Consider the following 26,014-nt stretch of genomic DNA (forward strand, 5'->3'; position numbering starts at 1 on the left):
GCCACCCAGCGCTGTTTTGCCTGCTTGTTGCTTGCTACAATAAACCTGGATTGGTTTATCCCCGGGCTGGCATACAAATTTTCGTCGTAACTTATAACAAAGACGCAGCGTGCCTTGTGGCAGGATCACCATCGCAAGTGTATCGCTTGCATTCATCTCCATCTTAATCTGCCGGCTGGCACTTGCTCCCTCCAGGCTGTAGCCGGGATAAAAGCGATGCAGTTTACAAGAAGCACAGCACCGTGTGAGCCCGCTGTGTATTTATAAAAACGGCTACAAATACTAAAGCTCTGCAGGGACCGCTGACCCACACAGAGGCTGTGTTTTCTGAAGAGGGAGTCTGTGTGAAACCCACAAACCCAGGACTGCGACCCCCCTCACCCTGCCCCTTCTCTCCTTCCCTCAGCCGGGCCCGGCTCCCACACCCCCACGCCCGCCCAAGGGCCTCGCTCGCCTCACGGGCAGCCCCAGCCCTCACCTCAGCCGGGCCGCAGCTGGAGCAGAGACTGCAGAGACCAACATGGCCGCCCGGCAGCCCCGTGCCCCAGGACTACAGCTCCCAGCATGCCCCGGGAACCACCAGGGCCCCCGGCAGCCCCGTGCCCCAGGACTACAGCTCCCAGCATGCCCCGGGGCGCTCCTTCCTGCTGCCTGACCCTGCAGGGACACCGTCCCCGGCCCGGCCCCGGCCCCCGCAGGCCTCATGGCCGCCTGCCTGGGGGAGGACGAGGGCGAGGGCGAGGACGAGGGCGAGGGCGAGGGCGAGGACGAGGACGAGGATGAGGACAAGGAGGAGGACAAGGACAAAGGGGCAGGACGATGAAGCCCCGTGGGGCAGGAACCTGTGAGTCAGGTTCCCTTCTGCACTCAGCGTGAAGGGCCTTGTGAGATATTGTCCTGACACAAAGAACCCCAAACATTCATGAAATGCAAATCAGACCCATACCTCCAATCCCACATGTAATGAGGTAAGAGAGATTTTACAATAGCCAATATATTTTCAGCCTGTATCTCAAGATAAGATGATAGCTTTTTCACAGACTTTGAGCAATACAAAAAACAGGACTAAAACACCCTACCAAACACCACAAGATCCAAGATAAAAATCACAATTTTTGCTGGGTAACATCAACACCACCTTTTTTCTTTCCTTCTTGAAAGACTTCCATTCCTCTACCGATTTTAGTATTTTCCCGTGAAACAAAAGTGTTCTAGATGCTTGTCTTATAAAAAGGCTTTAGTGAATAACTCTAGTTTTAAAGATTACAACCAAATGATCTTTTTCTTCTTTCCTGCTGAGATTCCTGACTTTTGTAAGCCTCTGGATTTCACCTCTACTGCAGGAGAACAATAAAAAACTTCTTGCTTACGAATTTTTAAAATGTGAAATGCAAGTACAAGATGAATAGAATTTTGAACACACACTATTACACTATGAGCGATTACCCACAAAAAGTAGGGAACACATACAAATGCTTAGGCGTTTAAGATGATTGCTACCCCTGTCTCACAAAGCCGTTTTTTTCCTGCTGCTTTATTCCACATTCCCTTGGTTGTAAGTTAGTTCGGTGCATCCTTCTTTTCACTGTAGCTGTTTTCTTCCTTCAGAAATGAAGGGAAAAAACCTATGTATGTTCTTTCTGTTTATCCATCGGTAACATACCTATAGCTCCTCTGCTAATTTTTTTTAAACTTTTTTTGCCTTGAATTCACTTAAAGTGTATATTCCATATAAACCCCATTTTCCCTTTATAAACTATAAATAACTGCTATATCAAATCTTGTTGACTGGGTATATGGATTTCTGATATTTTGGTTTATGAAACAAAAGCAGCCACCTGAAAACTTCACAGTGTTTCATGTCTAATTGCCTGAGTTATTTAACTGTCACCTCACTTCACTTGCTTCAGGAATGATACGTGAGGATGTACTTACTGATTAAAATGACAATTAAGGTAGGTTACCATCACATATCTGTACGAAACTTTGAACATGCTGTGTTTCTCAGCTTTTACAAATGCTGCTATATTTACATGCAACATAGCTGAAATTTGACCATGAAAAATGTATCCCTCACACATAACAATACAAAGTGTTGAGTGAGGCACATTAAAACAAAGATGTGTTCACCTAATTCTAACGTCTTTATAGTTTAAAAATCACCTACTAAAAAGCTATGAATGTTTTGCCTGTGAATACAAGAATTAGCTGCTTTTTTTTCCTCCAAAGAAAGCAACAGGCCTGCCTGCCAGTTTCCCGGCAATTGCAGTTGGTATTTGAACAAGCTTTCTCCTTCTGAATACAAAAGAACAATTAACTTGAAATCTAGAAGTGAGACTAGAGTAAGGGGGTATATACCCACTACAATCTATTGCAAAGCCATCTGCAAGGTTCCACATGAGATGATTGTTTTGTACAGAACAAAAAATAAATAAACAAAAAAGCACACGCAGCATTCACTTCACCTCCAGACTTCTAAATGAAAAGATGTATGTAACCTGGGATGCAGTGAACTATCTAAGGGAAATCGGGCCTGATAATCAACCTCTTTCATGTTTGTCTTACAAAAGCAAGGCTTATCTTTCTATTTGTTTGACAGACCCCAATTAGAATGAGTCCCGATTTTAACATGAGTTCTGCAGAACAAAACTCCAGGTAGTTGGGTGTTTGTATTGCAATTCTCACTCCAGATCAGCCCTCTTCTATTTATTGAGGAGCAGGTGCTGAGAGAGAAAGCAAAATGTATTGCCTTGTTTGGAACAACAACATCATCCTTAACAATGATGTACCTTCATGAGTAAATTGACTCATGTGGGTAACTTCTAACTTGGCTGCATAATTATGCAAGCAACTTCATGGGATTAGTGGCATAAGTAAGTGCTCACTAGAGTAACAAAAAGGGCTTCATACATTAACATTGTTTTTCTTTCCCTTCAATGTAAGGCTCCTGTAACTTGTCATGCAACACAACAGCAAGCAAACATCAAGAAAAAAAACCAAAACAAACAGAAAACCCCAAATATGGGCTAACTTAACAGAGCATGCAGGCAGTAAAACTTCTTACTCAGAATCATCCTGGCAAGACGGCCATTCTGTAGGATGAGCTAGCATGAACTGTCCAAAGAATAACCGCAGTGTGCACTGTTGCTATCCTAGCAGGAACTCTGCTGCACACAGTGAATTTTTCCTGCTGGAAAATGTCAGTTGTATCCCAAAACATGGTGTTTTCATTTTGGTTTTTTCCTTCATGGATGTGTAAGTACTTTACCAAAAAAACCTGTACTCAGTAGTTTATCGTATTTAGTTCACATCCCACATTTCTCATGTCGTTAGAGCTTATGGGACTGTTATTTACTCACAAAAGCCTACTGAAGTGATGTTAACCTGTACACTGTAGTGCATTGCTTCTACTTCTGAAGACAAAGTCCAAATAAAAGGCAGGAATGCCCTTCATTGCAGAGGAAAAAATACAGCTGCCACAGTGATTCCTTCTGTTGCTCCTGATGCTGTATATATTAACATCAACATCTGCTGACATTAGCAAAGAGCAACATGGAACTAGACTTACCATCAAGAAATCATGTTTTTGTGTGATAAATAGGCAGCAGCAGCTGTTTTTACAGCTGGGAGATTTCATCTAACTGTGGGACCAGACACAGTCACTTCTTGGACATTCCAGATTGTCTTGAACAGTGCTAGAATGAACAGAGAACAGAAAGAAATGCTGAAATTGCAACTTTTCTTATGGTAAATTGCAGTATTATTGGCATTCTTCTGAGTCTTCTTCCACGTGCTGCCCAATTCTTTTTTTGTGTGCTGTACTATGAGAATGTCTTCAAGGCACCTTGATAAAGGACATGCTCAGGACTACACTTCTCTCAGATTCTGTGCTTGACTGCTTCCTCTGTGTTCCCGACCAGTTAAGTTCTCAAGGTTATACCCCAGCTTCATCCCACTGGCCCAGAATAGGAGAACCACAAATTACAGTAACTTTTCTGGGTATGACGGGAACAGGCAGCCCCACGCTCACCGTGCAGCTCATCTCCACACATTTTCTTGACACGCTTTTCTGACTGCAGCACCATGAGCGCTTGGAAAGCCTCTCCTGCTTGTTTTGCCTGCCAACAAACCACTTCAAAGACTTCAGCCCTCTGTTGTCTGCTCACATGCTACCCCACGGGATGGCCACGTGCTTGTACCTGTAATGCACTCACAGAAGAGGATCGAGAGGGCTGTGAAAGTGGTACCAGCTGCAGGTGAAATGACTTATGTAAGGGATTTTTCTATTTGGAGAAGATCATAAAACAATAATATTTTGGGCTACCAATAAAAAGACAGTTTTGTGATAAAATAGGAAGTTTTAGGCTCCCTTCCTCCCTCCAAACAGTGAGCAGCAGCCTCTAGACAGGAGCATGGAATAGTCCTGACCAGAGTCAGCATTGCATCACATGGACCTGGTCTAAAATAGCTCTAACAAAATCCCAGCCTCAGAGGAGAAAGCAGCAGCAGCAGCAAAGATAAATCCTGTGATTATAACCAGAGTGAGGTTGTAAAGTCAGTATCTCTCTTCAGGAAAGTGACCATTAAGACTATGGCTTCAGTTTCTGTCCTGGGGCCTTTTCAAGCTGGTTAGGTCATTGTTTTAGAAGTTTGAGGTTTATTCAGGAAGAGATCAATTCACGAATGGATCATATATTTTAGCTGATCAAGAGAATAAGTGGCACATGGCTATGTCTGTTAGTGTGTGAGCCCATGTCCGTAGAAGCCCCGTCGACAGCTTCACCAAGATTACCTTCTCACAAGGCCATTCTTCAATGACCTTCAGACGGTTCAAAATACACAGCCTATCTTAATGCCACTATCCAGGAGAGGATGTTTGTCCCAGCTAGTGTTGCATGGTCTGAGAGCTGTCTTTCTCAGGGACGAATCGTCTAGGGTGAAAGTGTTTTTCGTCTTAATGAGGGCAGAGCAAAAGTGTGATGCTGCACAGACTCTCCCTCTCGTGGGGAGGGAGGTCCATATTGGTGTCTGGGTCCAGACCATGACATTCCCTTTCTCTTGCAGTGTGAAGTGTTGAGGCACACAGAGCAATGCAGAAAGCACAAAACACCAAGTTACCGTTACCAAGTTGGAAACTGTATCTGCACCCTATCAGCATGGTCATCTTCTTTCTCACTGTCCCATGCCAAGAGAGAGCCTCCCCAGTTTGACCACTGCTTTGGCTAGAGAAAACCCACACAATTCTAATCCTCATCGCAGTGGCACAGGGAGATGTGCATGAAGGGCGGGAATGGGAAGGGTGCTACATAGACAAGCAAGGGGAATCCAGGGATAGCCACACACTTGTGACTAAGACACAGTGGCTTAGGGAAATGCACAGTTCTGGGGCATGAAGGTCCTAGCAAGAAAGACTGCAGAAGTCCCAAGCCCTTCCCCTCTGCTCTGTCGAGCCCTGGGCTCCCCAGTGCCAGGCAGAGACGGCCACATTGGAAAGAACTCTCCCCCCAGTGCCCCTCCCACTTTCCGTTGGGCTTAGAATGTTGGTCGTTGGGCTCAGAATGTTGGTCGTTGGGCTTAGAATGTTGGTCGTTGGGCTTAGAATGTTGGTCGCTGGGCTCGGAATGTTGGTCAGTTGGAGCCCACGGCTGCCAGAGACAGCAGCACGGAGCTGTGCTGGCACGCAGGAGCGCTGGGAGGAGGCAGGATCTGACCGAGCGGCACCGAACCGGCACCAGCACCTCGCCTCCCATCCCCGCTGTCGCCGACTGGCCCGCGTCCTCGGTCCACGGCGAGGGTCCTCCTCTCCCGGGCAGGATGGGCCAGGCCAACTGCTGCTGCGGCTCCAGGTGAGCTCTCCCTGTGCCTCGGGGGCACGGCCGGGACCCGCGGTGGCAGCGGCCTTTCTCATGCCCGCCGCTCTCTGCTCTGCAGGGAGGCTCTCGCCGACGCCGAGGCGGTGCTGAGCGCGGATGTGCGGCTGACCCGGGGCCGCAAGAGGAGCGAGAGACGCCTTCTCCTCCTCCAGGAGGAACTGGTGATCGCCAAGTTGCAGTAAGACCCTCAGAGCCCAGCTGCCTTTCCCCCAGCCCTGGCCCTGGCCCCAGCCCCGGGACACCCCGGCCCCAGCCCCAGGCCCCGGCCCCTTGGTGCTGGATGCGCCCATCGATGTCTGTCCCAAGGGCAGGTGGGGGACAGGGCTCGGCCCGGGGGGACCCCGAGGAGGACACCCCCAGCTCACCGCCTGCCTCTCCTCTCTGCTCTCTGCAGACGCGGCACCAGCCTGCGCCCACAGCTCCGCCTGGCCCTGGACCAGCTGTGGGTGCTGAGCGGCGGAAAGGAGGCGGCGGGGGACGAGGAAGAGGAGAAAGGCGGTGATGAGGACAGGACCTCCATCCTCCTCGTCTGGCCCAGCGGCTCCTGCATCGCCACTTTCGGGTGAGTGCCACGGCCAGGCGGGAGACGTTCCCAAGCACACCCGCACCATCATGAGAACGGCCTCTGCCCTGCGTGCAGAGCCTGGGCAAGGAGCGAGCAGCATGCCGGCAGGGAGGGATGGGGGCATGGGCAGGTCCCGCATCCCCTTTGGGTCCCCAGAAGGGGAGGGCGAAAGCAGCTGCTCTGGCAGGACACGGGGAGCCAGGGCTCGGGCAGCGCCTCTGTCCTGCCCCACGGGGCTTCGTCCCGCTCTGGCGTCCTTCCCCACGGGGCAGGGCTGCGCAGGCGCCCGCCTCTGCCCACGGGCTGGGGGGCAGCGGGGCCTGACGCTGGTTCTCCTCTCTTTCTGCAGCTCCCGGGCGCTGAAGGAGCTGTGGGTGGGCACGCTCCTGGGGTAAGCCGCGGGGATGCTGCAGGTGCAGCCGGACGGGGGAACGCAGCTCCTCAGCTGGGGAGAGATGCCCCCGTGGCTGCCGGCCGCTCTCGCTCGGGCAGAGCTGCCGCAGGAGGGAGAAGAGGCAGCTTGGGGCTCAGCCAGCTCTCTCCCTGTCCCTTCCCGGTCCACAGGACACCAGAAGGAGCCAAGAGAGCCCGGGTGACGCCTGTCCCATCCATCAGGCTCCTGGAGAAGGAGCTGGGCCGCCGCCACGCCGTGAGTGCCTGCCCGGTCTGGGCTCTGCCCCCGAGCCCTGGTCCTCCCGCCGAGCGAGCGGCAGAGGCATCGCTGCTCACCTGCCTCCGCTCCTTCTCTCTTGCCCAGTGGAGGACATTCAGCGCCTTGAGCCTGGAGAGTCTGATGGAGGGCCAGGCCGAGGTGAGAAGGGCTGCCTTTCGCCCGCCTCTGGCTGTGCCGGCACGTGCGGCCAGTGGGGTGAGGGATGGAGGGAAGGGTGGTGCCGCTCGGGGAGCGGAGAGGGTTGGGGAGCCGCCGGGAATGCCGGCACATCCTGGCCGGCGGTGCTGGGGGGAAACCTGCCCCGCGGGGCAGAAAGCCCGGGAGGGCAGAGGGTCCTGGCTCTGCCACGCTCAGGCTGCCGGTGCCGGCTGGCAGCTCGCCGGCGGCCCTTTGCGCCGCGGGGCTGCTCTCTGAGCGCAGCCTGGTTCTTGCAGGCTGGTCCCAAGCAAGGGCCTCCGACGGTCCCGCCGAGCAGCGGAGGGGGACTTTGCCACGCACCGGGTGAGTTTCGGGAAGAACGGTAAGCTCCTGCAAGCGCTGGAGCTGTGCTCACTTGTCCCTCGAGTGTCGCCATGCAGGTTGGGCAGCCCGAGGCAGGATGTCACCTCCAGGAGGAAGGAAGGACGGACACCCGCTGGGCAGCGGCCGCTGGACGTGGTTCTGCGGGGACACGGAGCCTCTGCTGCTGCCCACAGCTTGGAGGAGGACAGGGCGAGGGCTGGGCCAGGCTCTCCTCTCCTGGTGGCACGCCGGCTCTCAGGAGCCTCCCAACTGGAGCTGCTGAGCCGGAGCTCAGAGGTCCAGCTGCTGGCTCCCTGCCCGTCCTGCTGCACCGCTCAGCACCACGCTGCGGGCAGGGCAGGCCCCGGGAGCGCTGGCCCGGCGGTCTCCGTTGACGGGCTCTTGCTCGGCTTTCCTTTGCAGCAGGAGGGAGCAGCAGCAGGAGGAGGAGGAGGATGGGGCTGCCCTGGCCCTTTGCTCGTCGGAGGACCCCGGCCGCTGCCCAGGTGCCAGGGCAGGTGTGCTCTGGCTGCAGCAGGGCGCTCTTTGGCCAGCCCCTGGCAGCCCTCTGCGGGGAGGACGGCTCCCTGCCCCGGCCCATCCAGGTAAGCCAGCCTGGCCAGGGGGGTCCCCAGCCCTCCAGATGCTCCCTAGAGGCGGTGGGAGCCCTCCCTCCGGCTGCTCCACAGGGCGTCCCCAGGAGCTGCGGGGATGGTGGCTTGGGCTCTTCACCCCCAGCAAGGAGCTCGCTCTGGGGCAGTGCTCTGGCCACCGCTGTCGGAAGGCAGCTCCTCGGCCAAGCAACTGTCCTCCTGCCTCTCCTGCAGGAGCTGCTGGCTGTCCTGCGCCGGGAAGGACCGTCGACGGAGGGGATATTCCGCAAAGCTGCCAGCGGGACGGAACTTCGGGAGCTGCGGGAGGCCCTGGACCGCGACGCCGATGTCGACCTGGGCAACCAGCCTGCACTCCTGCTGGCCGCCGTCTTGAAGGTGAGCGCTTCTGACCTGCGGCTGGAGGAGCTCCTGGCCGGCCTGGAAACTTCAAAGGCTCACCCAGAGCCCTTGGCATTGCAGGACTTCCTCCGAAGCATCCCCGACAAGCTGCTGGTGACCCACCTCTACGAGGACTGGATGGCAGCCATGGAGAGGACCAGCAAGGAGGAGAAGGTCTCCGAGCTGAAAGCGTAAGTGCGGGCAGCAGCCTGCCTGTTGAGCAGGAGCCCTGGCCGCTGGCTGAGAGCACCTGGAAAGCTGGGCAACTCAGCCGCTGGCTCCCCCCTGCCTTGGACAACAGGCCTGGGCAAAATCTGCTTTGTCAACCTAGTGTCCCTGTTCCCTCAGGGTGGCCGAGAAGTTGCCTGCAGCCAACCTCTTCCTCCTCAAGCGGCTGCTGTCCCTCCTCCAGCACATCGGCCGCAACGCAGCCACCAGCAGGATGAGCTGCAGCAACCTGGCCATCTGCCTTGGGCCAAACCTGCTGAGCCCACCCGACGAGGACCTGCTCCCGCTCCAGGCCATGCTGGAGGTGACCGAGAAGGTGCGCTGTGTTGGCAAGCCGGCTGCAGCCTTGCCGGCCTATCCGAGCTTGGCTGCTCAGAGGTCCCTGGCTGCCTCCTCCCTTGAGCAAATGCCGGTGGGGTGGCTGCCTGCAAAGGCAGCCCCGCAGCCACAGCCATCTGTGCAGAGGCAAGGGTCGGGAGTGGGAAAGGCTGCTTGGGACAACTTCAGGCAGCTGGGTTGAGAGCAAGGGTTTGATGTGTGCAGGTGAACACGCTGGCGCTGTTTATGATTGAAAATTGCGGCGACATTGTTGGGGAGGAGGTGGCTGGCCGCTCCTGTCCATCAGCTGGGGAGTCGCCAGCCCCCACGGACAGAGCCACAGGTATGAGGAGGAACTGAGGGCTGTCCCAGGCTGGGGCTCGGGATACCAGAAACCTCAACGTCAAGAAGAAAACCTGTGTAGGGCTTGGGGTGGGTTTTGCTTTAGGTGTGCTACTTCCAAGGCGTCACTGCTGCACATGGTTTTGCTTTCTAGACCTGCGTTTGGAAGAGCAAAGTGGCCCTGCAGGCAGAGGAGACCAGGGCCACCAGGCAGAAGCCATTCTGCATGCATCCCCCTCTCTGGGTGTCCTCAAAGGAGCTGGGGGAGACATGGTGGCGGAGTCCAAAACGACAGAGGTATGTCAGCTCTGCTCCACAAGCACCGTGACAGTGTCTCTCGGGTAGGAGGGTAGTTTCTGAGGAGGCCAAGTAGCTGCTGGGCCTCCTCCGGCCAGCCGATGGCTTGTGTGTTTGGGGTTCCTCCTCCTCCCCCACGGAATCATACGTTGTATGGAAAACTGGAAAGGTCCTTTCTCAAATGCATTAAGCATGTGCTTAATCCAACCAAATACCTACAAAAAGACAGCGGGGAGTAGCTGTCAACTTGAGAGGGCTTTTGCTCGGATCCTACTTCATCACAGTTTCATCAAGTCTGTTTTGGGGCAGGTGGACTGTGCAAAATGTGGATGGATGATGCAAAGCAGCATCTTCCCCAGAGAGCTAAGGTGGTAATTTGGCAAGCAGTCCCTTACTACTCCAGGCCGTCCCTTGCCACCCCTGAACTCCCAACAATTCTGGTTTAGGCACCTCCAGCTTTGCCTCCAGCCACCCTCGAGAGCACGGCAGAGCCCCTGCTACGCCCGCAACAACTGGGCAGCCTTTCAGAGGAAAGAAGGTAAAACGAGTCACTTTGGGTTAAAATCAGAACTGTCTCCGCTGGATCGTGGCCTTACCTATCTAAGCACACTGTGGGATGGAAAGGTTTGCAGGCTCTCCTCGGGACAAGGAAAAGAGAAGGAACCGAAGGAGGAAACAGGCCTGGGGAGATGAAAGCTGTGCAGAAAAAAAGAAGAGGAAGAGAGAAAACAGATTGGGGGATCGCAGACGGAAAAGATGCAGGAAGGTCCGGCAGGTCGAGAAGCCCAGGTGTGTACCAGGCTCTGCTGCTGCGCAGGGTCTGGCAAGAACCCCGTGGCCGCTCCCCAGGGGCTCCCCATCGAGCCCTGCTGCGTGGCACAGGGGCCCTGTGCATCTCTGCGCGCGCACAGCTCTCTAAGGGCATTCCCCGTGGGGATAAGGCGCCAGAGCCCTCCCCTCGGCAATGCCAGCCGTAGCTCGCTCTCTTCTGGGCTATGAGCAATTCCTCGTCAACGGTGTTCCCCAGAGAGAGGGCAACCAAACCCTGCCTCTTCCTGGCGCTGTGCATTCAGCAGCGCTCTCTGACTCTGTCCTTGTAGGTGCCGTTTTCCTGTTACTGGCTGAACCCCTGTGAGTCCTGGGCCCGACCCCCACCGCAGTTAATGTTCTCAATAAAACGGTTTTTCTCTCTTCTGACTGTGTCCGCCATCGGCTGTTCTGGAGCGGGCAGCTGCTGTTTGAGGATGACCCCTCGGGGAGGAGTTTGGGATTGTGCCTTGTCCCAGCATCCTTGCCGGCGCGCATGAGGGCTGGGTTCAGGTGCTTTAGGAGTGAAAGCAAGGCACAGAGTTGCACAGGAGGGTGGAGGTTGGAAGGGAGCTGTGGAGGTCGTCCAAGCCCTCTGCTCAAGCAGGCTCCCTTAGAGCAGGTTGCCCAGGACCACGTCCTGGTGCATTTGGGCTACCTCGGAGGAGCAGCCCCATGAGCTCCGAGCGAGGGCAAGATGTAGGCAGACACGGTGGCCAGGAAGGGCTGAAGGTCCGTATGCAGCCACCGTCACCTGCAGCTTGCTGCTCCCTGCGGCCATCACCCTTGCACAGCGAGTGCCGGGCAGTTTCTGCAGAATCCCCTCGCTCATGGCAACGGTATAAACCCAACCGCCGTGCTGGGCGGTAGGAATGCATCAGCTCGCCCCAAAAAGCTTTGGAAGGGGCTCCAACAGCAGCCGGACTGCTGAGGCTTTTGTGCGCCCCGGTGTGATACAGGGGATGCCTGCACCCTGAGGGAGGAGGAAGGATGAGCACTCTCCCCGTCCGTCCGTCCGTGGGTAGGTAACTCTTTTGCTCACAGGTTGCGGTGGTTTAAGCCTGGCCGGTGGCTGAGCACCACACAGCCGCTCGCTCCCTGCCCCCCAGGGGGATGGCGGGGGAGAATCGGAAGGGTGAGAGCCCCGACCGTATCGCCACAGCAGGCTTCGCCCTCCCGGTGTCCCATCACGCTGGGACCCCCCACAGCACTGCCCAGTGACACACTGGGGGGAGTAGGGGGCACTGGGGGGAACCGAGGGGGTCACAGGAGGTTACAGGTGTGTGGGCAGGGGGCGGAAGGGGGGCACTGGGGGACGAGTGGGGAATGGCGGGGGGACCTTAAAGGGTCAGCAGCGGCACAGGGGCCGAGCAGAGGGACGGAGAGTAGCATCTGGCTGGCCCATCGGACCCCTGCCCGTTAACCCAGGCCCCACTGGTGCTGTTCCTCACCCCCAGCGAGCCTCCGCACATCTGCAGGGGGCAGGGGCAGCTCCACACAGGGAGGCCACCAGCAGAGACGTGGTTTTGTCCCTTGGGCTGCTGTGCACGCTGGCCCGGCTGCGAGCCCACGTGAGCCTCAGCCCCCTGTCCCGCGGGTCCCACCACACGCGCGTGACCCAAACGGAACGCTCTGCAAAGTTCGCTCAAAGGAAGCACGTGCTTCCGCCTTGCCCAGTCCTTCCTAAAGGTGTTCCTTGGTAAAGGTGAGGATGTAAGCGGGAACGGAGCCCCTTTCTGGGTTGAACAGCAGGCTGAGGGGGGCTCCTGCTGTGGCGGGGGCACCGGCAAGGGCCAAGCTGGCCAGTCTTCCTTCGTCCCGGTCTTCAGAGGTGGCAACCTCCTGCGTGCTCTGGGCTGGCACAGCCTTGCCCGTGACCCAGGGGAAGTTTCCCTCTCCCCGAGTCCAGAGTCCTGCCCCATACACGGCACCCTGGGGCAAAGGGCAGAGGAACCAAGAGGTTCCCCTCCTGATATAGAGAACAAACGTGTGCTTGTAAATCTGCTTACTCGTAAATTTCCTTAACAATTAGCCGCATAGTTGCTTGACAAGAATATAGCCTTGACTAGGTACAAAGAAGATGACCATAGATAAGGGTTGCAAGCCATTAACTCTAGCCTTGATTAGGAGTCTTGGGAAACAGGCAAAAATGTAGATAAGGAAAATGAACAAGGACATGAGCGATAACAACTAGTTAAAACCCTACTACGCAGAATCACTCAAAGGGGTCAAACAGCGGACAGGTGAGGAAGACTACGAAAGACCACCAGAGGATCTCTGAGGACCACCAGAGACCCCAATACGCCTGCGCAAAAGAGAGATAAATATGTTAATGACTTTTCGGAAAAGTAATGAATATGTAATATGTTTCTCGGAAATCTAATGAATATGCATGTAACCTCTGTATTTAAGTTGTATGATTAGACTTAACGGTGTGCACGATAGGTGGAGCGATCCCCCGTGCAACCAGCGCTGCCAATAAAGAATACCGACTCAATTGTTTATCCAACTCTTGAGTTAATTTCTTTGAATCAATCTGGCGACCCAGATGGGACATTCTCTGCTCGGCTGCAGGACCCGCTGAGAACAGGACTCCCTAGGGTACCCCCGGGATTTTCCCGGAGGGACTCCTCGCCTCACTCGGATCACTGCGGGAGCAGACAAGATCACCATCTGAAGGAATAAAGGTATTCTTTAAATTTCTGGTTGGGGACCGGTCATTTGGGCTGTCCATAAGTCATAAGATTTACTTATGCAGGATGGCGTATGCCAGGTAGTTGATGCTCTTGATATACATTTGATTTTGGTTTGATACGTGTTTGGACACTTTTGTTTCAGTATACTTGTATGCTGTTGTGCACTTTACGTGCTTTTGGTTTGGTGCCCATACATGTACTTTGATTTTTGATTTGAATTTGTTTCGGACCTTTTGGCTAGCTGAACGCGGTAAACGACCATTGGAATCGGATTACGGATACTGTTTGTGAGTTCTGAATTAACACAGTGTTGAAACGGTGAATTGAATGAATGAGTGAGTGAGAAGCAGCTGCAGAGAGTGTGTGTGAAATTCCGATCCGCAGTTTCGTAACTCCATAAGGAGATACGGCTCTGGAGACGAATGAGGTGTGACTGACTTACTGATGATTTGGGACGTGAACTCATACATTATTATTGTAGTTATAAGTTTGAGTTTGATTGTCTTACTTGTCCTGTGTTGTTGTTGTTGGAAGAAGTTCCCTGTTTGGTGTATTATATAAATATGGGTATATGAATGGTGTCCTCTGCATCCGGGAAACGAGTGCAGACCTGTATATATCCTAGAGTGTGTGTGGTGTAAACGGAAGTTGCAAATAGATTGTGGAGAGGATATTGAATGCCCTAAGTGTCGGGTTTGGACTTCCTGGGACAAGAGGGAGAGAGTCACGTATATAGTGAAAATAATTTGCGGTTGGGAAAATAAAAATCAGAGCAAGTAATATGGGAGGTAAACAGAGTGGTAGAATATTGAAAAAGAGCCCCTTAGGCTGTATCTTGGCACATTGGAAGGAAATAGGGGGGCCTCCAGGTGGAAATGTGGATAGAAAAACTTTGATAAAATATTGCAATCAATGGTGGCCTTTATATAAATTAGATGATGATGAAAAATGGCCCTTCAATGGGACATTAAACTACAATACTTTGCTGCAATTGATGCTGTTTCTGAGACGGGAAGGAAAGTGGGATGAAGTAATATATGCAGATATGTTTTTCACTCTGAGAAATCATCCAGAGTGGCAGAAAAAGTGTGACATCAATTTAGCTCCACGAGACCCTCTTGTGCTAGCAATAGAAAAGGAGCAAAGAAAGAGTACGGGAAAAATGAAGAGATGCTGCTCAGCATGTAACATAGGACAAAGATGTATAAAATTAGAGAAAAATGAAGAGAGGATGGAGGAGGACCTTGATCTCTCTTTACCTGTATTACCTCCACCATCCTCAGAGGGAAATTCTATTGAGGACGCAGGTGCGGAGGAACCTGAGGATAATGTAAAAACAAAAGGTTTAAGTTTCACACCTATAACGGCCCGTACTCGAAGTAAGGTAGGCCCTATTATTCAGGCTCCTCTGAGACAAGCGGTGGGGGTTACTGGCCCTACTAGAATTAAAATACCATTTACAATGAATGATTTGGATTCGTGGAGAGAAACAGTAAAAGAATATCGAGATGATCCTGAAAGAGTTGCCAAAAGATTCGAGCTGATTGTTAAAAATCAAGACCCAGATTGGAAGGACATTGATTTAATGTTGGATGCCTTAACTGAAACCGAAAAACAATTAATAATAAAGAATGCACGAACTCAAGTACAAATCCAAATTACCGCTGGAGTTTTACCCGGAACAGTAGATACCCATGTGCCAAGAACAGACCCTAACTGGGACCCTAACGATAACCATGATTACCGATTGTTGAAAAGATATCAAGAATGGATAAAAATTGGCATCGAAAATGCAGTACCAAAAGCGGTTAACTGGTCGAGTCTATATACTGTGAAACAAGGTCAGACTGAAACTCCCACGGAGTTTCTTGACCGACTGAGAGTGACAATGCGAAAGTATACTACTTTAGATCCTGTTTCTGAGGTGGGGAAACAACAGTTAGTTTCTCTGTTTTTGGGACAATCTTCGGAGGATATAAGGAGGAAACTCCAGAAATTAAAGGAGCCAGAGATAAAGGATTTAGAAAAGTTGATAGAGAAGGCCTGGAGGACGTATCGGAATAGAGAAGGGGAGGAAAAACGAAAAATGGGAACAGCTATTGCCGCAGCTACAATAGCTGCGTTGGGAAGACAGAACAACTCCCTTCGTGGGAGGGGTCAGGGAACTGAGAGGAGGGGAGGCTCACGCCAGCCCCTAAGATCAGACCAATGTGCTTATTGTAAGGAAATAGGTCACTGGAAAGGACAATGTCCCAAGCTGAGTGGAGCACAAGCCGTTGTAGCTAATGTTACCTCTGGTCAATGAGGAGGACCGGGGAAATCCACCCTAGCGGATCCACTGGTTAAAGTTAAGCTAGGGAAAGTAGAACAAGAGGTAGATTTTCTTGTAGATACGGGAGCGTCTTACTCAGTGTTAAATCAAAGGTTAATACCAGAGGATGAAGAGTTTGTGACAGTAGTGGGAGCTACCGGCCAGCAGAAAAAGGCTTATTTCCTAAAACCGCTTAAATATAAATTGGGTAAGCAAATAGGAATACATAAATTTCTGTATTTACCAGAGTCCCCTAAATCCTTGTTAGGTCGTGATCTGTTAGAACAATTAGAAGCAGAGATTGTTTTTGAAAAAAGAAAAATGGAATTGAAAGTCAAGGAAGACCAACTAATTAAAATTTTAAGTTTAACATTAATACAAACTGAATCAAAATTTGAAGTACCTCCAGAAATTGTTGATCAAGTATATCCTGGAGTCTGGGCTTCCGAGGTTCCGGGAAAAGCTAAAAATGCAGCCCCCATAGTAGTTAAACTAAAACCCGGAACAGAACCTGTCAAAATTAAACAATATCCTCTGAAATTAGATGATAGAAAAGGGATAAAGGAAATAATTGACAGGTTCTTGCAGTATGGAATATTAATTGAATGCGAATCAGAATACAATACCCCTATACTACCAGTCAAAAAGGCAGATGGGAAGAGTTATAGGTTAGTCCAAGATTTGAGAGCCATAAATAAGATTACAGAAGATATACATCCAGTAGTCGCGAATCCATATACATTGCTAACAAAATTAAAAGACAGCCAAGTTTGGTTTACCGTACTGGATTTAAAGGATGCCTTCTTTTACCTGGCCTTAGCCACAGAAAGCCAGAATTTGTTCGCTTTTGAATGGGAAAATCCCGAGTCCGGGAGAAAAACTCAGTTAACATGGACAGTGTTACCACAAGGTTTTAAAAATAGCCCCACCATTTTTGAAAATCAGCTAGCGAAAAAGCTTGAGACTTGGATGCCTCCAGACAACGAAGGAATTTTGTTACAGTATGTAGATGATCTCTTAGTAGCTACTGAAACTAGAGAAAGTTGTATTCAATGGACTGTAAATCTTCTTAATTTCTTGGGTTTAAGTGGATATCGAGTCTCTCAACAGAAAGCTCAACTGGTCCGGCAGCGTGTGACCTACTTGGGACTTGAAATCTCGGGAGGACAACGAAAACTCGGGACTGAGCGAAAAGAAGCCATTTGCCGAACCCCGGAGCCCCAAACGGTAAAAGAGCTGCGGACCTTTTTGGGAATGACAGGTTGGTGCCGCCTTTGGATATATAATTATGGACTACTGGTAAAGCCATTATATGAGTTGATAAAAAAAGACCAGTCAAAAGTAATTTGGACTGGAGAAACACGAAACGCGTTTAAACAACTCAAACGAGAACTGATGAGAGCTCCTGCTCTGGGGCTGCCAGATGTTTCAAAACCATTCTGGCTGTTCTCTCATAAGAGACAAGGGATAGCTATGGGAGTATTAACACAAAGACTTGGTCCCTATAAACGGGCAGTTGCTTATTTTTCCAAACAATTGGACGAAGTAAGCAAGGGATGGCCTGGTTGCCTTTGAACCGTCGCAGCAGTTGTTATCAATATTCAAGAGGCCCGAAAGTTTACCATGGGACAGAAAATGACAGTGTTAGTCTCTCATACAGTTTCAACGGTTTTAGAACAGAAAGGAAACCATTGGCTCTCGCCCCAGAGATTCTTAAAGTACCAGGCAGTGTTAGTGGAACAAGATGATATAGAAATTGTAGTTACTAACATTGTCAATCCAGCCTCTTTTCTTAGTAGAACTCTGAATGAACCAGTGACACATGACTATATAGAAACAGTAGAAACAATATATTCCAGTCGACCAGACCTTAAAGAAGAACCCCTGGAAGATGCCGAAGACTCCTGGTATACCGACGGGAATAGTTTTATCAAGCAGGGACAACGTAAAGCGGGATACGCAATCACAACCACCCAACAGGTAATCGAATCTGAACCTTTACCTTCTGGGACCTCAGCCCAAAAGGCGGAAATAATTGCCCTTACCCGAGCGCTGGAATTGGCAAAAAGAAAAAAAATAAACATTTGGACAGATTCTAAATATGCATTTGAAGTAGTTCACGCTCACGGTGCCATTTGGAAAGAACGAGGACTGCTAACCGCTCAAGAAAAGCAAATAAAACATGCAGAAGAAATTTTAAAGCTCTTAGAAGCTGTGAAGCAGCCAGAAAAGGTAGCTATCATGCATTGTCGAGGGCACCAAAAAGGAAACACAGATCCAGAAATTGGAAATCGATTAGCAGATTATGAAGCCAGGCGAGTGGCTGAGGAAGTAAAAAAAGAAGCGTTATCCTTAATACCAGACGGTAAAATCCAAACTATAAGTATAAATCAAAAACCAAATTATTCAAAAGAAGACTTAAAATTAATTGAAGATCTGAATGGTAAAGTAGAATCAGATGGGTGGGTCCGTTTAGCAGATAATCGTATAGTAATACCATCCAATCTAGTATGGACAACAGTTTTAACTGAACATAATAAAACGCATTGAGGAGCAGATACTTTATATAAGAGCCTAAATCAAAGACTAATAGGGCGTAATTTGTATACGATGGTGAAACAAATATCTCAACAGTGTAAAATTTGTTTACGTAATAACCCTAATGTAGCAAATAAAGTAAAATTGGGAGCAATTGGCAAAGGAAATTATCCGGGACAACAATGGCAAATTGATTTTTCGGAACTCCCAAAAAAAAGGGAGTACCGATACTTGCTAGTCATGACTGACACTTTTTCGGGCTGGCCGAAAGCTTACCCCTGCCGAACAAACAAAGCCAGAGAAGTGACTAAAGTATTGTTAAATGAAATCATTCCTCGCTTCGGAATTCCAGCAACAATATCTTCCGATCGAGGTTCTCATTTTTGTGCTAAAATAATACAACAAGTAAGTAAAACTTTACAGATAGATTGGCAGTTACATACCCCGTATAGACCACAGGCAAGTAGACAAATTGAAAAAATGAATCACTTAATTAAACAGCAAATAGCAAAGATTGGTCAAGAGGCCAATCTAACCTGGCCCCAATCTCTTCCCCTGGCATTACTCAGAATAAGAGTAAAACCAAAAACCAAGAAAAATCTAAGCCCTTTTGAAAAATTGTATGGAAGACCATATCAGTTTCGGTTTACAGGAGAGGATTTAACCCAACTGGGTACAGGATACTTGTATGACTATATGATATCCCTCCAGAAACAATTAGAAAATATAAATAAACAGATTTTAAGAACTAGGGCTAGAGAATTAGATCAGCCAATTCATCCCTTTAAACCAGGTAATCATGTATATGTAAAGATCTTTTCAGGACAACCCCTAGAGGAGAAATAGGATGGCCCCTACCAAGTGCTGCTGACGACCTTCACCGCCGTTAAAATCAAAGAACAACCGGCCTAAATCCACTATTCGAGAGTGAAAAGGGCACCTGAGAGGCCATGGACGGTCATCCCTACAGGACCCACGGGTTTGCGATTCTTCAAATCATGATGGTAACGGCGTTATTACTCGGTTCGAATGAAGCTCGATGAAACTTGAACTCACATTTTTCCTTGACACAAAATATTTCCCAAATCTTAAACAGAACTGACTGTTGGATATGTACTCACATGCCAGAACATAGTGGAAAAGCGATCTCGCTAATTGGTATTCTGATACCAAGCAATTACTCCTGAACCACTCTTTGGAAAGATACCTCATGGTATACCGATATTAATAAAATCCAGAAGTTAGAAATAATTAGTCCTGAGGCCCGGGAGCCCTATTGTACATGTGTACAGAGATGTAATCCACCTATAAAATTTAGAAAAGTCGATTGTGTTAATGAGACATACGTAAGGAATCACACAGTTTGTAACAAAACCATAAATATTGGGACTTCAATTTCTGTAAATACTACCGCATGGCCCGTACCAGAAGGCAAAGGATGGTACTGGCTATGTAATGATACTGCCTAGAAAGTCTTGCCAAAAAACTGGAAAGGAACATGTACACTGAGGGCAGTGGTTCCGAATATGACTATACACAATTCTCCTCCAAAGAGATAGGTGCGAACACATTTCCGAAAAGTCAAACGAGATGTTGAAAACCCTTTAGTAAGAAGACCTACTGCCTTCCATACTTTTGTCCGATGGTTCCTTCCCTGGTTAAGAGTAAATAAGTTAGAAAAAGCTATAGTTAACATTTCAGCAGTAATAGAAAATCTTGAAAATAGAACGATCGATGCAATAAAAGCCCAACAATTAAAAATATCTAGTTTATCTCAAATTGTTCTACAAAATAGAATAGCACTGGACCTACTACTAACATCTCAAGGTGGAATATGCACAGTTATAAATACAAGTTGTTACATGTATGTAGATCAAAGTGGAAGAATCTCCACCGATTTAGAAAAAATTTAGAAACAAACCAAAGTATTACATGAGGTGACAAAGGATAACCTCTCGTGGGGATTTCAAGAATTGTGGAATAAATTAACATCTTGGCTACCAAATTTTAAGTGGCTAAAACAAATCTTCGTAGAGATAATAATTCTAATAGTATTGAGAATAATAGTCTGTATTATGCTCAAGTGTTTTCTGTGGTGTTGCCAGAATACAACGGAAAATTATGAGAATTAGAAACGGAATAAAGTTAAACATCAAGTGGAAACCGGGAAATATTTCGTCCGGTCTCTCGAAAATAATAGAATTATATGATTGCAAAAGAATTTGCAAAAGTATAAAGAAAAGAGGGGAATGATATAGAGAACAAACGTGTGCTTGTAAATCTGCTTACTCGTAAATTTCCTTAACAATTAGCCGCATAGTTGCTTGACAAGAATATAGCCTTGACTAGGTACAAAGAAGATGACCATAGATAAAGGTTGCAAGCCATTAACTCTAGCCTTGATTAGGAGTCTTGGGAAACAGGCAAAAATGTAAATAAAGAAAATGAACAAGGACATGAGCGATAACAACTAGTTAAAACCCTACTACGCAGAATCACTCAAAGGGGTCAAACAGCGGACAGGTGAGGAAAACTACGAAAGACCACCAGAGGATCTCTGAGGACCACCAGAGACCCCAATACGCCTGCGCAAAAGAGAGATAAATATGTTAATGACTTTTCGGAAAAGTAATGAATATGTAATATGTTTCTCGGAAATCTAATGAATATGCATGTAACCTCTGTATTTAAGTTGTATGATTAGACTTAACGGTGTGCACGATAGGTGGAGCGATCCCCCGTGCAACCAGCGCTGCCAATAAAGAATACCGACTCAATTGTTTATCCAACTCTTGAGTTAATTTCTTTGAATCATCCTTCGCAGGGTCCCCAGCGTCAGCTGTAGCATCGCGCCTATCCTTTGTAGTGCCCAGAGCCTCCTGTTTCGGGCCGAAATCCTCGGTTTTCGGGTCCAAACCCGCCTTTGATGACCCCCAGCCTTTCCTCAGGGCCCACAGCTCCATGCTGAGGCTCTCAGCCCTAAAGGTGGAGTTCGTTGCCTGGCAACCTCCACCCAGCAGTCCCTGGGGAGTCAGTGGGCCCAGGACAGCCAATCGCATTTGAGGAGGCGGGGGCAAGGCATGTGATCGATAGGTAACCCACCAGTCAAGCTTCGAGGCCTGCAGGAGAGGTGGCAAGAGGGGAAAAAGCCGGGCTCCCTGCCGGGTGTGTGTGGGGGGGGGGGGTGTTGGTTGGAGGCGGGGCATGCCCGCTCCACCAATCACAGCTGGCAAGAGCAAAGCAGAGATGACTGATGAGCCGCCTGACCCATCACTGGATGGGAGGAGCGATCTCATGCAGCCAATCGGAGGAAACATCGCCTCAGGGAAGGGCGGGCCCCAAAGCAGGGCACAGTGGCAGCCGAGGGGAGCGATCCTCCGAGGCAGCACCGCCTGAAGGGAGGAGACTGGCAGCCCTCCCCAGCTGTGCTGACCCATGGGAGAAGAAGGTGGGGCCTTCTCCTGGGGCCAGGAGTTTCCTCTAGGCACCTGCAGTGCCGAGGGCTCCGGCAGTCCTGGGAGCTGAGTGTGCCAGGCGCAGGGCAAGCGGCTGAGCTGGGCGTTCTCCAGCGGCAGGCATTTGGACGAGGGGGGCTCGGCGGGAACCCGTCTTGCCCTCCCGCTTCTTCTTGTGCTTCTTGAAGTGGAAGCACTTGTGCAAGGCTCCAGGAGGAGTTCATTTGGTGCCCGCCCTTGCTAATTGCAGGTGGGTGGTCTGCAGCGGGCAGGGAATGGGACAGGACTGCTCGCAGGAATGCCGTGGGAGGGGAGGTCCGTCGCTCAGGGAGACAAGGATGAAGGGTGGGCATTGAGGGTTGTGGTGCTTCTCTTCCCAGGTCACCATTACGCGTGAGGAAGCTCTGCTTCCCTGGCAGTGGCCGAACATCTGCCTGCCCTCGGGAAGCCAAAGGCAGAAATCAAGCAAGCAGTCGGGATGGAGTTGCAGGAATAGTCGCCACGTGTCGACCCCAGCTGTCGCCCCAGTTCATTCTCTGTGTGGAAAGGCAGTTCAGGGTGCCAGGAAAAGGTAATTTAAGGGATCTCCACTGCTTATCGGTTCTGCTGACTCTCATGACTTTACTGGCATTGTGGCATTTGGTGCTAATGCCAAAGCTCTTGGGGAAATCTGTGTCAGGGTATTGGCATCTCTTAGGGTTGTGATCCTGTGGTAGGGGGGAAAGCTAAAAAAATGAGACACAACTGTAAGTAAAGAAGCAACTTTGAGGGGGGGGGGGGGGAAATACATTTTCCCAAAACACTTTTGAGGTTTAGGGATTTGGTTTGAGAACTCTTGTTTTGGTGACACACTTGCTAATAAGTCCAAAAAGAGATTTATCTTTGCTTTCATTGAGATTTTGACTTGAGTGCAGTTAGTGATCTGCTGTAACCTTAAATCACTCCTGTCATCTGACCAATTCTCTGTTTTGTCTCTACTACTGAGCTGATTTTCTTATCTCAAATGTGGCATAAAATTTGTATGTACTTCCTGGAAATTGAAAGATTTAACAGTGCTTTGTGGAGTGCTATTCAGTCGATGGGCGCATGGCACACAAGAATTTAGGGGTAAAAGTTCTTTTAGAGGTTCTGAGGGTTATGGTCCTGCTGAAAGATTAGTGAGAAATTCAGCTACACAGTTGTCAGGACTCATAAAACTTGCCAAGACTGCAAATATGTGATGTCTGGGCTTTGGTGTTGACTAAGCACAGTGCAAACACAGGTGGATACAAAAGCTGGAAACAAGAGCTTAGGCATAAAAGAACCAAACCAAACCAAAACCCAAGATGATGGAAGAGAGAAAAATGTCCTGCCAAAAATACTCCTTTAATTATTCACCAACAGAAAAGACAACTTCCAGAAGAGATTGTCTTCCTGGATGCAACTGTGAGAAGAAACCTAATTACTGAACTAAAATAGTACACATATTGTAGGATGATAATAATGCATTAAGTATAAAATAAATAAAAAGGCAGAAGAAGCCATGCTGTATTTCCTTCAGATTGTGGATTGCCTCTCTTCCAAAGATACTAGATGTTTATCTGCCCAGTACTAACAGCACTTAAATATTATTTGCTGTTTGTAAATGAAGTATTTGAATTGGAAGTAAAGGCTTAAGATTATGAAGCTTTTCACTGCCAACAAAATGTCTAGGTGCTGAAGGAGCTGGCTGCTTGCTGGTCCCAGGGTGCAGGTAAAGCTACTTTCTGATTATCAGAGATGAATCAGAATCTTGGACATTGCCTGACTCTTCATCATCTCGGTATCGTGCTGAATATCAGTAGCAGGCAGGGAAGGGGGTTCTTGTGTCCCTGTCTGAGATGCCAAATTGTGATTTCTGCTCTCTGTCCCAGGTACGTGCCTGTGCAGGCAGCTAGATGGGAGCTTTCCCTCTGCAGAGCACGGCTCTCTGCGGTTTGCAGAGAATAATGTTTTCTACAGCCTTGTTTTCAGCTTTAGGCAGGTCTGGCTTCATTTTTCGGGGGAGGCAAGAAGGCTTGCCTTCTGGGAGTGTGTTTCACCACTGTCCCATTTTTGCTGAGGTCCATGAGTGTCCCTAGTTGTGAGTAAAGGAGCCCTGGTGGGACTGTGGGCTGGAGATGTGCTGCTTTTTGCCCCTTCTGCCCCTCCTCTGAAGATCTGATAGCAGAAGTGTCTTTGAGACAGGTTTTTTGACCTGCTTCAATGCAGTAATGGATTACTGAGAAGCAGCAGTACCAGGGAGTATGAATGCAATTTTCTCTTGCATGATTTGGCTGAAGATCAGAAATGTGCTTCACTGAATAGGAACATTGTTGATTAAAATGGCATGACTGTTGATGCCATATTACAGCGGTATCTTGCAGTGTTGGAAGCTCAAATCTATCTTTTCGTGTTAACTTAAAGCTTAAACTCTGAGAAGACTGTAGGAATTTAAAAATCACCCTCTGCAACCTATGCAGACCTTGAGGTATGAGCCAGACTGAGAGGAGTGAAGAAAATGTGTTCATGCTTTTTTATCCAGCTGAAAGAGCTCTGTATAGCTTTAAATGCTGTTGCATCTCATTTTTAGTTGAATATAAGCAGATGGTAATAGATTAGGTGTCAGATATCTTGTGAGGGCAACTACCTGGCAATGACATATTATTAACAGTAGTTTAAATGATTGCACTTGTTTCAGAACAAAAAGTGGAGTTCTGTCTATTTTTAATCTGAGTTTCTGAACTATCTGATTGGAACTTAGTACTGGGGAGGCCTTCAATACAATTTTTTTTATGACGATCACTAGAGTGTGATGGTTGTCGGTTATTTTTAGGTGGTGTGGTCAAATCAGAGGTGTTGAAAGCTTACCCCTCATCTAATTGGGGTGGGTTTTGTTTGTTTTCGGTGCTTATTTCTTTTGGAAAAGCTGAAGATTAAAATCTCTCTGTATATACCCATGCACCCCTTCTCCATGGTGTTTACATAAATGTTTAGGCTGTTTTCCAGGCTGTTTCCTTCGTGCAAGACTGGTTGGAATCACCTTAAAACACCCTTTTACCCAGCACCTGCGAGGGAGGACCACAGTGTTTGGGGACCTCGGTGGTCCCAGTGCCTGAGGATGGTGTGTGCACACACACACACATTTATCTGGGGTGTTCCTGCAGCTCCCTGGGACTGGGCTGTAGCCAGGGCCAGGGTTTGTGAAACCCCTTGTCTGAAGATTTCTTGGGACCACAGCACCCACAAGGGCAGGAGCAGAGGGACAGGGAAGAGAAGCATTTAGCAATATTTAGCAGGGGCTCTCACCAAACCAGGCTGATCCACTCTCCAGCTTCTCCCTTAACTTGGGGGGAATCTGCTACCACAGATGTTTCTGGCGTTTGCCGCATCGGGAGGATTGTCAGTGGGCTGCACTGGGAGCAGGTTATGGGAAATAAGAGCCTGTAATGGTCAGACTACAATGCTGGGAGATTTTTACAGTAATGCCCGTGCTGCAAGAATCCAAAGGTCAGAGAGGAAAATTGCAATACCAACTTCAATTAGTGACTAAGAAAGGGAATGACTTTCATGATGTGTCAGACTGTGCCTCTAAGCCCTATGAGAAGCTGCCACCCTTCTCCGATGACAGGTAGCGTCGTGGCAGTGGCTACTGCTGGGCCAGGAGCAGCAGGCAGATGCTGCGCAATAAAATGAGAGCAGAGAGCAGGCAGGCTTGGTCTGTGAAGGATCTGCTATCCCATAATTCATTCCCTGCCCTTATTCACTGGAGGCTGAATGTGAGGATCTTTGTTCACTGGGGTTTTTTTGTTTTGGTTTTGTGGTTTGTGGGTTTTTTTTTTTCTCTTTCTTTTGGTTTGGTTTGTGGTTTGTGTTTTTTTTTTTTAGGGGAGTTTAGGAGAACTGACTATGGGCAGCAGAGAAGATCTGGTGATTCAAAGGATCTTTTTTCAGTTGTTCATGCTAGAAAGTTCTTGGGTTTTTTTGTTTTGTTTTTTTGTTTGCTTCTTCCTGCTGCCACTGAACACCTCTGGGATCCATTACATTTTACGGGGATTGTTGCTTTGGAAGATGGCAGGAGGTCCTGTGGGCCTTTCTGCCAGCCAGCCCTGCAGGAGCAGGGAAGCTCTGCTGGGAGGAGGCCAAGGAAGGGTGTCAACAGCTGCTGTAGAAATCCAGACGAGCAGTTCAGGTACATAGGAGGGATCAGGGGTACAGTCCAAAGGAGCCACGCAGGGATGTGCTTGAATGATGACTGTTCCCTCCCACCCCAGTGCTATGAAGGACATTTGTGCCCAGGTCTTGTACCAAGGGACTGTCATACCCTCGTGTACGGGGACCCCTCGTACACGCACCCTGGCACGATTAACTTTGCACAATCTTGGCCCCCTTCCCTGTCTTCAGGGGAACCCGAACTAGTA

General features: G+C 49.4%; 2 protein-coding genes across 2 annotated transcripts in view; one reads left to right on the top strand and one right to left on the bottom strand.

The window, feature by feature from the left end:
• LOC142044564 (membrane-anchored junction protein-like) overlaps window positions 1-26,014 on the bottom strand; it is a 340,098-nt gene that overhangs the window by 165,210 nt on the left and 148,874 nt on the right.
• Window positions 6,375-9,419, top strand: LOC142044520 (rho GTPase-activating protein gacW-like). Its single transcript, XM_075057091.1, has 4 exons — window positions 6,375-6,435; window positions 7,196-7,249; window positions 8,267-8,795; window positions 8,953-9,419. Exons 1-4 carry the CDS (start codon window positions 6,375-6,377, stop codon window positions 9,350-9,352), a joined length of 1,044 nt encoding a protein of 347 aa, XP_074913192.1. The 3' UTR covers window positions 9,353-9,419.

The sequence above is a fragment of the Buteo buteo genome, chromosome 24 (genome assembly GCF_964188355.1).
Source record: "Buteo buteo chromosome 24, bButBut1.hap1.1, whole genome shotgun sequence".
Classification (NCBI taxonomy): Eukaryota; Metazoa; Chordata; class Aves; order Accipitriformes; family Accipitridae; genus Buteo; species Buteo buteo.